Source organism: Globicephala melas, chromosome 8 (genome assembly GCF_963455315.2).
Source record: "Globicephala melas chromosome 8, mGloMel1.2, whole genome shotgun sequence".
Lineage (NCBI taxonomy): Eukaryota > Metazoa > Chordata > Mammalia > Artiodactyla > Delphinidae > Globicephala > Globicephala melas.
Genome location: NC_083321.1, coordinates 34,054,171 through 34,070,363, shown reverse-complemented (window position 1 = coordinate 34,070,363; position 16,193 = coordinate 34,054,171). Strand labels below are relative to the sequence as shown.

General features: G+C 36.7%; 1 protein-coding gene across 13 annotated transcripts in view; it reads left to right on the top strand.

Moving 5' to 3' along the window:
- ANO5 (anoctamin 5) overlaps nt 1–16,193 on the top strand; it is a 97,975-nt gene that overhangs the window by 33,870 nt on the left and 47,912 nt on the right. For all 13 annotated transcript variants that reach the window (XM_060303418.1, XM_060303422.1, XM_060303417.1 and 10 more), the window contains 3 exons: nt 1,804–1,872; nt 2,983–3,267; nt 14,758–14,871. In XM_060303418.1, coding sequence (XP_060159401.1) covers nt 1,804–1,872; nt 2,983–3,267; nt 14,758–14,871 — 468 coding nt within the window. The remainder of the gene's footprint in view (nt 1–1,803; nt 1,873–2,982; nt 3,268–14,757; nt 14,872–16,193) is intronic.

Sequence of the window (16,193 nt, the reverse complement as noted above, 5' to 3'; positions counted from 1 at the left end):
TTGCTACAACAAATGTGTATATACCTTGAAATGTTTTTATTTCCTTTCACCAGAACAGTCTAAGCCTTAAACTACTTCTTTTGTTTTGAGGTGTTTTTTGTTTTTTACAACTGTACAAGTGTATAATTGATAAAACATCATGAATATGCTACAATATTTGACAAGTAGTTATCAAACATCAAAAGTAAAGTCATTCTAAATGCGTCAAATAATGAAATGAACACAGGGGCTTTAAACAATATTTTCCACATCTTACTCCTCCGCCATCTAGTGGGAAGCAGACACATAGCACAGGGAGATCAGCTCGGTGCTTTGTGACCACCTAGAGGGGTGGGATAGGGAGGGTGGGAGGGAGACGCAAGAGGAAGGAGATATGGGGATAGATATATATGTATAGCTGATTCACTTTGTTATAAAGCAGAAACTAACACACCATTGTAAAGCAATTATAGTCCAATAAAGATGTTAAAAAAAACCCCAGAAAACAGTATTTTCCTTATTTGTAGATGAATGAGAATTATTCCTAGAATGAGATGGTTCAGCTTCAAGTATATTCTATTTTTATATATGTTTGTATAAATTAAGCTTGTTCAGTTAAGTAAGTAGGTTGGAATAGAAAAGGTACTGTTTTAGCAGTTTGAATCTTTTTTGAGCTCCTGAGTTATAGCCCCAAATTACAAAGTGATTTATCATAAAAGTAATGTTTAATGGTCTGTCACCTAATAATCCTCTTAGCTCGGCCTTCAGTTTTACTGAACTCAGAGAATTGGTGTCCACATGACTTGCAAAAGCATTTGTTACTACAGTGAGAAGATTCACTTTTTTTTAATACTGATAACAATATTTTGAATGTCCCTCTCTGCCCCTTGTTGTTTTGTTTTGTTTTTGCCTTCCTGGATGTTCACAGCCTGCCTTTTCTTTGGTAACCTAGGAGAAGGGCAATTGTGAAAGGGTATCAGAGAGAGGAGAATTATTCATAGACATATTCTCACATGTAGTAAACTTTGTAAATGGAGAAAAAGAACCCATTAAAATTATATTTTATTCCTTGTAAAGTTTGAAGATCTCTCAAGGTGGACATATCCATTTGAAGATGTGTCCTGTAACATCCTAGTGAAACCTTTTAAAATTTCAGTTACATTTTTCACACTTAAATCATAATTTTTTACATTTAAGTCACATTTACAGTTTTTCACACGTAAGTCACATTTACACTTTTTCACACTTACGTGAGATTTAAATCATACTTGAATCACTGTTACAATTTTTTCACACTTAAATCATAAAGCCAAAAGATTCTTTGACAATCATTGTTTTAAAGCCCAGAGTAATGATTATTTGCATTTAATTGAATTAAATTTAATTTTACTTTTTCTAAGTGAAATTATTCTTCATGATTAAAAAGTCATGATGATATTTTGGCTTAAAATTGCATTAAATATGTCGTTTATTTGAAGAATACTGATATCTTTGTAGTACTGAATCTTCCCAACTAGGAGTATAATATGTCTCTCTGTTTATCAAATTTTTTATGTTAATTAGTAAAGTTTTCTGCATTTTTTTCAGATAGAGGTCCTGCATATTTCCTGGAGATTATTCCTAGATATATTGGGTTTTTATAGTTATACTGTGATTTATAATATTGGTGAAAAGCAGGCCATGGCACTCAGATGGGGGTAATACATAGAGTACTTTTTTATACAACCAAGGGACCATCTGGAGGCAGTCATTGTGTAACAAGTCTGTTTATCACTGGACAAATAAAAGGGTTTTACATAATACTACTAATTTGTTTTTCCATAGGAAAGAAGAAAAGAGTTTGAACAAAATCTCAGAAAAACAGGTCTTGAGTTGGAAATTGAAGATAAAATGGTAAATGTAATTGTTAATCTATATCAGAGTCTTAGTTTTTTAAGTTTTGTTTTCTTCTCCTCTGACCTTTGACTGGCTAGACTTTGTGTTTGGGAGTAAAACAATAGCTTTTTTGGCTACTGACATGTAACTGAGGATGGTAGGGCCTGTGGTCTTCCAGGTAAATAAGTAGGTCAGTGCTCTGAATTTGAGATGATAAGGGATGAGTGGAACACTTTAAAAATAGGCATAAATAGTTCTAGTCAGGATCCAGAGAAAGTAAAGACATGGTTTTTGTTTCACATCTGTGTCATTTTGAAGGCAGCCTATAATCTAGCACCCTAACTAGTTAACCTGGCTCTCTTGCAACACAACCTTCTAGTTAAGCCAAGACACTTTTTGTGCTCATGAATATGCCAAGTTTTTTTTTTTTAACCTCCTACCATTTACTGGTTTTCTAGAATTTCCTTCAAAATTACTTTTAAAGACCTATTTCAGATCCCACCCTGTCCATGAAACTCTAATACTCTCTACTTCTAAATTAATAGTCTCTACTTCTTATTCATCCCTGTATTTTACTGAACTAGTAAATATGAATTATACCACATATTCTACGTGTAACTTATTCTCCTGTGTGTTGAACCCTTATTACCTAAAGTTCCTCCTTTAGGTGTAGGTGATACATCAAAACTGGGTAAGAAGAGGGAGTATATCTTATACTTTGTATGTATTTCTCATATACCCTAAACACACTTCTAAGCTTATAGCTAGTTGCTAAAAACTTAAGAGATTTCCCAGAACCACATGTGTTTCTATGGACTTCAGACTAGTGTACATTGACCCTGAAATATATTTTTTAAAATATTCTTTGTCTCTGTCTGTCTCTATGTCTCTCTCTCTGTCACACACACACACACACACACACACACACACACACATATAGTATACACATATATACATATATATGTAAGTATAATATGTATAACTGTTACGAGCATTTGCAAAGTTTTGCTGAAATTTTTCAATAAATTGAAAATACTTGATGTCTTTAATTTGTTTGAGATTTTGTAAAATTTTCTTTCTTTAATCAACTCAGTAATCTTTCTGTTATTTTGCCTCCATCTTATACAGAACTCCGAAGATGGGAAAACTTATTTTGTCAAGATCCATGCCCCTTGGGAGGTATTAGTTACTTACGCTGAAGTGTTGGGAATCAAAATGCCTATTAAGGAGAGTGATATTCCTCGAGCTGACAAAATCCCTTTTAGCTGTATGCTTGGGCCTCTGAAGCTCCCAAGGAATGTGAAGCATCCTCATGCTGAATATTTCACTGCCCAATTCACCAGACATCGGCAGGAGCTCTTCCTCATTGAAGATGAGTCAAGCTTCTTTCCATCCTCATCAAGAAACAGAATTGTAGGTAGAGAAGACCTTTGGGCACATCCCTTGGTGTAAGGGATGTGTGCCTGTGTGTGCTTTTATATGTGTGCATGTGTGATACTATGTCCACAAGATGTTTCTGTTTAAATTTTGATAAGTGTTCGGTGGTATTGGGCAGGTTTGAAAGGCTACTTGGACCGCTTAACGCTGTTAACCTCCCTACTTCTCCAGCTGTCGTTTAAAAATGAGTGGTTGACAGTGTGGACACAGCAAAGAGAGGCCTCTTGCAATATTGGGGAAATCACTTAATTGAGAGCCAGAGGACTTTTGTTTTGTAAGATTTTTGTAAAATGGTTTTATAAACTTATAGTTAGGTTTTATAAATTCAGTGCATAGCAGAAAGAATATTGGTCATTCCAACTGGAAATGGAATGTTTTAATTTCTTTGTATATGGTGTTGACTGAAAAAAATACACAACCTGAAAGTTGAGAATTATGTTTTATTCAAGGACATTACTGCGAACTCTGAGGAACTGTTATAACAGGTAAGGGAGGAGCCAGGGTACATAGGACTTGTTGCTGGAAAAAATACATGTAGTGGGACATTAAAAGATTACTGCTAATCACAAAAACCAGATATCTCAAGTTAATGATTTTAGTGCTTTTCTATGCATGGGAAGATGCAAGAGTCTGGGCTCATTGAAATTATTCCTTTGATATGCCTCTTAACTATGTAGGACGTGTATCCTGTTTTTCTCCATCCTGAATTCCCTGTTGTGGGGAGGCTACAGTGGCTGACGGCTTGGTGGCAGGCAATATTCCTTGTTTACTGACATGGCAGGTGCCATATTACTTTGTTCACAATAGATAGCATTTGAGAAACATCAGAACTTTTTCCTTCCATTTAAAACTGTTTTCAGTCTTTCTTTTTTTTAATTTTTGTTTTAATTTTTGTTTTCAGTCTTTTGAATAATAATATTTCCTCTCCATTTGTAGTCCTAGGGTCTTGAAACTTCCCATTGACAAGGAAAAAAAAATGTGTATGTGTTACACTATCACCCTTTACAAAATTATGTACTAATTTAGAGTCCTATTAACAACATAGGAGAATGCTGTTTTCCACATATCTTTCTCAACACTCAAAAGTACCAATCTTTCTTTTTCTTTCTTTTTAAACTGTAGCATAACATAAATAGAGATAGGCACACAAGTGTGCACTGCTCTTTGAATTCAATCACAAAATGAACACAGCTATGTAACCACCACCCAGATCAAAAGAGAAAACTTTCCTAGCCCTCCAGAAGCCCTAGTGCCTCCTTCCGGTCACTATTCCTGTCCCTCTCAGCAGAGGTAGAGTTTCACTTTTAACAGCAGAGATTAGCATAATCTGTTTTTAAACTTTATAAAAAATGGAGTCATACGGTATGTATTCTTTTGAGTCTGGCTTCTTTGGCTCAACATTTATTTGGTTGATTAAATTAGCTATGGTTGGTTAATTTTATTCATTAATTTTCATTACTTTCTATGGAAACTTATTTGTGTATGTATCATTATGGTTTAATTTGCAATATCAAATGAGATTTATCTCCTTGTTTATGTTTATTGGGCATTTAGATATGTACTTTTTTCTTTTTTTTTTTCTTTTTTTTTTTTGGGGTACGCGGGCCTCTCCCGTTGTGGAGCACAGGCTCCGGATGCGCAGGCTCAGTGGCCATGGCTGATGGGCCCAGCCGCTCCGTGGCATGTGGGATCTTCTCGGACCGGGGCACGAACCCATGTACCCTGCATTGGCAGGCGGACTCTCAACCACTGCACCACCAGGGAAGCCCTAGATATGCACTTTTGTTAAGTCCCTGCTAATGTCTCTTGATTTTGTTTTTCAGTTAGGTCTTCCCTTGTTGATTTGTAGGAACAGTTTATATATTCTTTATTTGAACCCTTTATTCATTATATATTTTACTGATATTTTCTTACTTTGTGCTTCCTTTTTCATCCTTTTTATGGTTTCTTTTCATAAACAGATGTTTTTAATTTTAATGCACACTTGACTCTTGAACAACATGGGTTTGAAATGCAAGCGTCCACTTATGCATGGATTTTTTTCAATAGTAAATACTACACTACTGCATGATCCATGGTTGGTTGAATTCTTAGATGTGGAACCGCAGATATGGAGGGACCTTGTGTACAGAAGGCAAACTATATATTATACTCACATTTTTGGCTGCCCAAAGGGTCAGTGCCCCTACCCCAATGTTGTTCAAGGGTCAACTGTAGTCTACTTTCTCGAGCCTTTACTTTATGAATAAAGCTGTTAACCTTTAACTACCACCAAGATCATGAAGTTATTTCCTGTATTCTAGAAGTTGTATTATTTTACTCTTCACATTGAGAACTACTGTCCACTTGGAATTAATTTTTCTTCATGGTGCAAAATAGAGGCCTTTTCTCCCCCATATACATATTTTCTCCCCTGTATAGTCATTTGACTTACACCAATTATTGAAAACATTCAACTTTTCATATTGTTTTACAGTTCCCTCTTTGTCATAACTCATGTGTCTAGATATTCATAGATCTACTTCTGGGTTTTATTCTGCTGCTTTGACCTATGTCTGTTTTTGTATCCATACTGACAATGTTGAACTTTGAGTGAGTTCTGTTCCCAGAAAATCGGGACAATTTAAAAAAATCTCCCACTCTTCTTGTTCTGTAAAACTGCTTACTGCAAAGAACCACCCTTCCCTATATGACTTAAAGAATATTCATAGATAACCCCCCCGTTTGACTTGACAGCACTGTTTGCCACATAATTTATTCTAAATTCATCTGCTAATTTAAGTGTTCATCAGTATTAGTTGTCTCTATCCCAATTAATAATAATAAAAATAAAAACTTCTCATATATCTATGTGGAGCAGGTAGTTACAGCTTGGAACCAGGTGCCTAGACTACACTCCCATAGAGCCAAGGAAACAGGGATGTTATCTTTCTTGATGTTTACATTTAAAAGAGATGGTTCCTGGAAAACTTAAGAAAAACACTCGAGTTATGAAACTGACAAGAGGCTTATTTAGCTTTTAAAAATATTTACATACATCTCAAAGAGAAGAGAAAAAGAATTTATAATTACAAGTTCTCTAAAGGAAATGCTCTAAGATTTGGCACCAGGGAAATTTCAGTTCTTTCCTTCCTTCCTCCGTCCCTCCATCTTTCTTTACTCTCTTTCGTCTTTCTCCCTTCCTTCCTTCTTTCCTTCCTCCCTCCCTCCCTCCCTCTCTCTCTCTCTCTCCCTTTCTTTCTCTCTCTCTCTCTCTTTCTTTCTTTCTTTCTTATTGATACATTTTAACATATACCAAACTCATGTATCCAAATTTGTATTCGTCTTAAAGTAATCATATTTGCAAGTATATACTTAATCCAGTGACCCTGCAAATGTGCAAAATAATTTTGAGATTCCTTAAAATACTCTTACTGTTAATAATAGCAAACACTTAAATAGAACTTACTATGTACTAGGCATTTTTTTTTTTTGTACAACATAGTGATTCAATAATTTTGCAGATTATGCTCCATTTAAAGTTATAAAATACTGGCTATATTCCCTGTGCTGTACAATATATCCATGTATCCTATTTATTTTGTTCATAGTAGTTTGTACCTCTTATTCCCTATCCCTATCTCACCCCTCCCTCCATCCCTCTCCGCACTGGTAACCACTAGTTTGTTCTCTATCTTTGTGAATATGTTTCTGTTTTGTTATGTTCATTCATTTATTTTATTTTTTAGTTTATACATATCACATTCTACTGTAAGTGATAACTTACAGTATTTGTCTTTCTCTGACTTATTTCACTAAGAATAATACCCCCCAGGTCCATCCATGTTGTTGTGAATGGCAAAATTGACTTCTTTTTTTGTGGCTGAGTAGTATTTTAGATCTATATTTACCCTTACAATTTCTTCCTTTCATTATTACTTTATAGTGATAAACATTAGACACATTCCCATTCTTTGTTTCATAAATGGTTAGCTGAACTATGTATCCTCATTGATCCCTGGAAACAAAGGACTGTTAGGTAAATTAACCAAAATTCAGTTGAACTTACTTCCCCAAAAGACCCTAAACTTTGCTGCACCCTCAACCTTAGCCAATGTTGGCATGTAGACTAGCCCTTCCTTAACACAAAGAAAGACACTTCCTGAACTTGGCTTACTTCTCCCTATAAAAGAAGTCATTTTATGCTTGGCTTTTCATATGTTCCCAGATCTCTCTATTGCAACAGTTCCCCTCATCCTCTTGCAGTAATCATTAAAATCTTTCCTAAGTTTGGATTTGTTTTTGTTTGACAACACCATGCTGTATTTATTACCATAGCTTTATAATAAGTCTTAATATTTGGAAGAGTAAAATTTTCCACTTTGTTAGCTCCCCAGTACAGAGTTATTTTTGGAGAATCGTTTTGGTGAATCTTTCCTAGGGAAATAATCCAAAGTATGTAAAATAGTTAATATTTATCACATTATTTATAAAAATCAAAACGATTTTGCATAAAGTATCATTTATTTACCAAGACATAATATTAAACTGCCCTTAAAATGAATAACCAGATTAAATAATGATGATTATCTAATGTTTGTCAAGGGTGAAAAACATTGCAATAAACAATTCCTTAAACAATAAAATATTTAAAAGGGGAGGCGAAGAGAAGTATATCTAAAACAGTGCTAAGAAGAAGGACCTTCAAGATGGTGGAGGAGTAAGATGTGGAGATCACCTTCCTCCCCACAAATACATCAAACACATCTACATGTGGAACAGCTCCTACAGAACACCTACTGAACACTGGCAGAAGACCTCAGACTTCCCAAAAGGCACGAAACTCTCCATGTACCTGACTGTGTGGCTGACAGGGTCTTGGTACTCTGGCCGGGTGTCAGGCCTGAGACTCTGGGATGGGAGAGCCGAGTGCAGGACATTGGACCACCAGAGACCTCATAATATCAATTGGCGAGAGATGTCCCAGAGATCTCTGTTTCAACGCTAAGACCTAGCTCCACTCAATGACCAGCAAGCTCCAGTGCTGGACACCCCACACCAAACAATGAGCAAGACAGGAACACAACCCCACCCATAAGCAGAGAGGCTGCCTAAGATAATAATAAGTTCACAGACACCCCAAAACACCACTGGACGCAGTCCTGCCCACCAGAAAGACAAGATCCAGCCTCATCCACCAGAACACATGCACCAGTCCCCTCCGGGCAGACACCAAAAATAATGGGAACTACAAACCTGCAGCCTGCAAAAAGGATACCCCAAACACAGTAAGTTAAGCAAAATCAGAAGACAGAGAAGCACACAGCAGATGAAGGAGCAAGATAAGAACCTATCAAACCAAACAAATGAAGAGGAAGTAGGCAGTCTACCTGAAGAAGAATTCAGAGTAATGATAGTAAAGATGATCCAAAATCTTGGAAATAGAATGGAGAAAATACAAGAAATGTTTGACAAGGACCTAGAAGAACTAGAGAACAAACAAACAATGATGAACAACACAATAAATGACATAAAAATTTCTCTAGAAGGGGGGCTTCCCTGGTGGCACAGTGGTTAAGAATCCGCCTGCCAATGCAGGGGACACGGGTTCGAGCCCTGGTCCGGGAAGATCCCACATGCCACGGAGCAACTAAGCCAGTGCGCCACAACTACTGAGCCTGTGCTCTAGAGCCCGCGAGCCACAACTACTGAGCCCGTGTGATGCAACTACTGAAGCCCATGCATCTGGAGCCCATGCTCCACAACAAGAGAAGCCACCATAATGAAAAACCCACGCACCACAACGAAGAGTAGTCCCCACTCACTGCAACTAGAGAAAACGTGTGCACAGCAACAAAGACCCAATGCAGCCAAAAAAAAAAAAAAAAATTCTCTAGAAGGAATCAATAGCAGAATAACTGAGGCAGAAGAATGGATAAGTGACCTGGAAGATAAAATAGTGGAAATAGCTACTGCAGAGCAGAATAAACAAACAGAATGAAAAGAATTGAGGAGAGTCTCAGAAACCTCTGGGACAACATTAAACACAACAACATTCGAATTATAGGGGTCCCAGAAGAAGAAGACAAAAAGAAAGGGACTGAGAAAATATTTGAAGAGATTATAGTTGAAAACTTCCCTAATATGGGAAAGGAAATACTCAGTCAACTCCAGGAAGCGCAGAGAGTCCCATACAGGATAAAGCCAAGGAGAAACACACCAAGACACATATTAATCAAACTATCAAAAATTAAATACAAAGGAAAAATATTAAAAGCAGCAAGGGAAAAGCAACAAATAACACACAAGGGAATCCCCATAAGGTTAACAGCTGATCTTTCAGCAGAGACTCTGCAAGCAAGAAGCGAGTGGCAGGACATATTTAAAGTGATGAAAGGGAAAAAACTACAACCAAGATTCATCTACCCAGCAAGTATCTCATTCAGATTCAAAGGAGAAATTAAAACCTTTACAGACAAGCAAAAGCTAAGAGAATTCAACACCACCAAACCAACTTTACAACAAATGCTAAAGGAAATTCTCTAGGCAGGAGACACAGGACAAGGAAAAGACCTACAATAACAAACCCAAAACAATTAAGAAAATGGTAATTAATAGGAACATGCATATTGATAATTATCTTAAATGTAAATGGATTAAATGCTCCAGCCAAAAGACATAGACTGGCTGAATGGATATAAAAACAAGACCCGTATATATGCTGTCTACAAGAGACTCACTTCAGACCTAGGGACACAGAGACTGAAATTGAGGGGATGGAAAAAGTTATTCCATGACAAATGGAAATCATAAGAAAGCTGTAGTAGCAATTCTCATATCAGACATAATTGACTTTAAAATAAAGACTATTACAAGAGACAAAGAAGGACACTACATAATGATCAAAGAATCAATCCAAGAAGAAAATATAACAATTGTAAATATTTATGCACCCAAATAGGAGCACCTCAATACATAAGGCAAGTGCTAACAGCCATAAAAGGGGAACTCGACAGTAACACAATCATAGTAGGGGACTTTAACACCCCACTTTCACCAATGGACAGATCATCCAAAATGAAAATAAATAAGGAAACACAAAATTTAAATGACACATTAAACAAGATGGACTTAAATGATATTTATAGGACATTCCATCCAAAAACAACAGAATACACTTACTTCTCAAGTGCTCATGGAACATTCTCCAGGATAGATCATATCTTGGGTCACAAATCAAGCCTTGGTAAATTTAAGAAAATTGAAATTGTATCAAGTATCTTTTCTGACCACAATGCTATGAGACTAGATATCAATTACAGGAAAAAAGCTACTGAATAACCAAGAGATCACTGAAGAAATCAAAGAGGAAATCAAAATACCTAGAAACAAATGACAATGAAAACATGACACGACAACCCAAAACCTATGGGATGCAGCAGAAGCAGTTCTAAGAGGGAGGTTTATAGCAATACAATGCTACCTCAAGAGACAAGAAACATCTCAAATGAACAACCTAACCTTACACCTAAAGCAATTAGAGAAAGAAGAACAAAAAACCTCCAAAGTTAGCAGATGGAAAGAAATCATAAAGATCAGATCAGAAATAAATGAAAAAGAAATGAAGGAAACAATAGCAAAGATCAATAAAACTAAAATCTGGTTCTTTGAGAAGATAAACGAAATTGATAACCATTAGCCAGACTCATCAAGAAAAAAGGGAGAAGACTCAAATCAATAGAATTAGAAATGGAAAAGGAGACATAACAACTGATACTGAAGAAATACAAAGGATCCTGAGAGATTACTACAAGCAACTATATGCCAATAAAATGGACAACCTGGAAGAAATGGACAAATTCTTAGAAAAGCACAACCTTCTGTGACTGAACCAGGAAGAAATAGAAAATATAAACAGACCAATCACAAGCACTGAAATTGAAACTGTGATTAATAATCTTCCAACAAACAAAAGCCCAGGACAAGATGGCTTCACAGGCGAGTTCTATGAAACATTTAGAGAAGAGCTACACCTATCCTCAAACTCTTCCAAAATATAGCAGAGGGAGGAACACTCCCAAACTCATTCTGTGAGGCCACCATCACCCTGATACCAAAACCAGACAAAGATGTGACAAAAAAAGAAGACTACAGGCCAATATCCCTGATGAACATAAATGCAAAAATCCTCAACAAAATACTAGCAAACAGAATGCAACAGCACATTAAAAGGATCATACGCCATGATCAAGTGGGGTTTATCCCAGGAATGCAAGGATTCTTCAATATACACATATCAATCAAAATGATACACCATATAAACCAACTGAAGGATAAAAGCCATATGATAATCTTAATCAATGCAGAAAAGTTTTCAACAAGATTCAACACCCATTTATGATAAAAACTCTCCAGAAAGTAGGCATAGAGGGAACTTACCTCAACATAGTAAAGGCCATATATGACAAACCCACAGCCAACATTGTTCTCAATGGTGAAAAATTGAAACCATTTCCACTAAGAGCAGGAACAAGACAAGGTTGCCCACTCTCACCACTATTATTCCACATAGTTTTGGAAGTTTTAGCCACAGCAGTCAGAGAAGAAAAAGAAGTAAAAGGAATCCAAGTCGGAAAAGAAGTAGTTAAAATGTCACTGTTTTCAGGTGACATGATACTATATATACCGAATCCTAAAGATGCTACCAGAAAACCACTAGATCTAATCAGTGAATTTTGTAAAGTAGCAGGAGACAAAATTAACGCACAGAAATCTCTTGCATTCCTATACACTAATGATGAAAAATCTGAAAGAGAAATTAAGGAAATGCTGCCATTTACCATTGCAACAAAAAGAATAAAATACCTAGGAATAAACCTACCTAAGGAGACAAAAGACCTGTATGCAGAAAACTATGACACTGATGAAAGAAAGATGATACAAACAGGTGGAGAGATATACCATGTTCTCTGATTGGAAGAATCACCATTGTGAAAAAGACTCTACTACCCAAACCAATCTGCAGATTCAGTGCAATCCCTATCAAGCTACCACTGGCATTTTTCACAGAACTATAACAAAAAATTTCACAATTTGTATGGAAACACAAAAGACCCCGAATAGCTAAAGCAATGTTGAGAACGAAAAACGGAGCTGGATGAATCAGGCTCCTGGACTTCAGACTATACTACAAAGCTACAGTAATCAAGACGGTATGGTACTGGCGCAAAAACAGAAAGATCGATCAATGGAACAGGATAGAAAGCCCGGAGATGAACTCACACACATATGGTCACCTTATCTTTGATAAAGGAGGCAAGAATATACAATGGAGAAAAGACAGCCTCTTCAATAAGTATTGCTGGGAAAACTGGACAGCTACATGTAAAAGAATGAAATTAGAAGACTCCTTAACACCATACACAAAAATAAACTCAAAATGTATTAAAGACCTAAATTTAAGGTGAGACACTAAAACTCTCACAGGAAAACATAGGCCGAACACTCTATGACATAAATCACAGCAAGATCCTTTTGGACACACCTTCTAGAGAAATGGAAATAAAAACAAAAGTAAACGAATGGGACCTAATGAAACTTAAAAGCTTTTGCACAGCAAAGCAAACCATAAACAAGACAAAAAGACAACCCTCAGAATGGGAGAAAATAATTGCTAATGAAGCAACTGACAATCTACAAAATATACAAACAGCTCATGCTGCTCAATATCAATAAAACAAACAACGCAATCCAAAAATGGGCAGAAGACCTAAATAGACATTTCTCCAAAGAAAATATACAGATTGCCAACAAACACATGAAAGGATGCTCAACATCACTAATCATTAGAGGAGTACAAATTAAAACCACAATGAGGTATCACCTCACATGGGTCAGAATGGCCATCATCAAAAAATCTAGAAGAAACAAATGCTGGAGAGGCTGTGGAGAAAAGGGAACCCTCTTGCACTGTTGGTGAGAATGTAAATTGATACAGCCACTGTGGAGAACAGTATGGAGGTTCCTTAAAAAACTAAAAATAGAACTGCCATATGACCCAGCATTCCCACTACTGGCCATGTACCCTGACCAAACCATAATTCAAAAAGAGACATGTACCACAATGTTCACTGCAGCCCTATTTACAATAGCCAGGACATGGAAGCAACCTAAGTGTCCATTGACAGATGAATGGATAAAGAAATGTGGCACATATATACAATGGAATATTACTAAGCCATAAAGAGAAACGAAATTGAGTTATTTATAGTGAGGTGGATGGACCTAGAGTCTGTCCTACAGAGTGAAGTAAGTCAGAAAGAAAAACAAATACCATATGCTAACACATATATATGGAATCTAAAAGAAAAAAAATGTTTCTGAGGAATCTAGGGGCAGGACAGGGATAAAGACACGGACATAGAGAGTGGACTTGAGGACACGGGGTGGGGGAAGGGTATATACAAATGTAGACTAGATAGCTAGTGGGAAGCAGCCGTATGACACAGATCAGCTCAGTGCTTTGTGACCACCCAGAGGGGTGGGATGGGGAGGGTGGGAGGGAGATGCAAGAGGGAAGGGATATGGGGATATATGTGTATGTATGGCTGACTCACTTTGTTATATGCAGAATCTAACAACGTTGTGGGGCAATTATACTCCAATAAAGATATTTTAGAAAAAGGAAAAATAAAGTTTATGGAACCAAAAAAGTAAAAAAAAAAAAAAAAAGTTATGGTCAGCTTGGGAAGATTCTTTTAACCTCTATTCTCTCCTGCCTTAGAAATAAACTTTTTTTTTGAGATTAAAAAAAATAGAAAAAAAAAATAGAACAGTGCTAAAATGACCAAAGTCAGCAGTCAGAAAAGCAGAAATACTGGAAAGTTCCTGCAAGACAAAAAACAGATGAGATTGAATTGAGAAATATACAAAAGCAGAGGACACAAAGCCCAAATTATATGGAGGAAAAAACTGATAAAAATATGTAAATGATTGCAAAGTAGTTGCAGAGGTGTGATAATCTTGAGTTAATAAATTCTGATATCAAGAAAAGGCCCTATTCAAAACATCAGAGTAATTAATGAAAAGTATTCAAGACAGCTTGGCCAAGTGTCAATTCTACTCCATATTATCCTACCTGAACTATTAGTAGCAGTGGTATTAGACTCTAACTTGAAACCCTGATTATAGTATGAATTCTGGTACAAAGGACTCCCAGGGGAGCTTGGGACAGGAGAAGAAAAATAACTTATATGACCCATTCCCCCTCTCCCCAAGGGAATAAGGAGCTCTCATACCCAGGAGGTGAAATACCTGTGACTCCATACAACCCCAACCTCTACATCTTCCCCCAAACAAAAAGGGGAAGATTCCTTCCATAATCAGAGCCTGTACTGAGGCAAAGTAGACTCTGTTAAATTGTGACTTGAAAAAAATATAGAAAGCATAAAGTTCTGAAATGTGTGTTTCTTTATGCTTACCTTATAGGTTTATTATATTCTCTCACGGTGTCCTTTTGGCATAGAGGATGGGAAGAAAAGGTTTGGGATTGAAAGACTGCTAAATTCTCACACTTATTCATCTGCCTTTCCACTCCATGATGTAAGTATGTGCTTGGTCTTGAAATACTGAGCCCATTTTCCCTTTCCCACATTCAGAGGCTGCCTTGTTGGGAGAAGGAATCTTCCATTTGCTTCCTGTTTTATGACGGGTTGCTTAATCTCGCTCATGTTGGGAAAATCCCCACAGACTCCCTAGGTCCAAGCTGAGAACTATGCTGAAACACATAGTTAATACCTCTCTACATTGAGATTTCGGTGGAAATTCATTTAAAAATTATTACATTTGCACATGAATTTTCTTTAGAACACATATTGAAAATAGCAGTTTTATTAAAAGAATATTTTAGGACATAACTTTTGGAAATTTCTATCCATCAAATCTTTTCTTATTTATAAAGTTAAGTTGTAGAGGACTTAAATTGCATGCATTCATGTATTCATTCGTCAAATGTATAATTGATTTTAATTAGATGTAAAGAATTCTGTTAGGTATTACTGGAACACAACTATGAATCCAAGCTCACAGACTAGGAATTTCTGGGAAATAAAGCATAAGTACAACTGCAAAAAAAGCTAAAGACTTCAGTCCATAAGAAAGATTCAGACAAACAACCGAGATTCTGGAGTAGGATTGAGGCTGGCAGATCATGTACAAAAATATTGAGTTCAACAAAGAAGTGACATTTTATAAGGTGCACCCATTCAACCAAACCTAAAACTTGGCTTGTCAACTGAGATAGCCTAGTTTCTGGGGGTTTCTGAGAGAAACTTTTCCTTTTGGATATTCAGTGTTTAAATTTCATCACCTGTTGTCAGTAGATATTATTTGGCTGAACACATATAAACTAGTTTGGATCATCTCCTGGAACCTTGGTTTCCTTTTTTCCTGTTTAACTCGCTATACTTGTAAAGACTTTTTGATGATGACCTCTTTTCAAGAAACACATTCCTTTGGAATATAAAAGAACTAGGTATTTCTATTTAAACAAGTAGCATCTAAATCATTGCCCTTTTTTAAATTTAAATTTTATTATTTACTTATTGGCTGCATTGGGTCTTCATTGATGCACGTGGGCTTCCTCTAGTTACAGCAAGCAGGGGCTACTTCGTTGCAGTGTGTAGGTTTCTCATTGCGGTGGCTTCTTCTTGTGGGAGCATGGGTTTCTAGGCGTGCAGGCTTCAGTAGTTGCAGTACACAGGCTCAGTAGTTGTGGCTCCCGGGCTCTAGAGTGCAGGCTCAGTAGTTCTGGCACACAGGCTTAGTTGCTCCTCTGCATGTGGGATTTTCCCAGACCACGGATCGAACCTGTGTCCCCTGCATTGGCAGGTGGATTCTTAACCACTGTGCCACCAGGGAAGTCC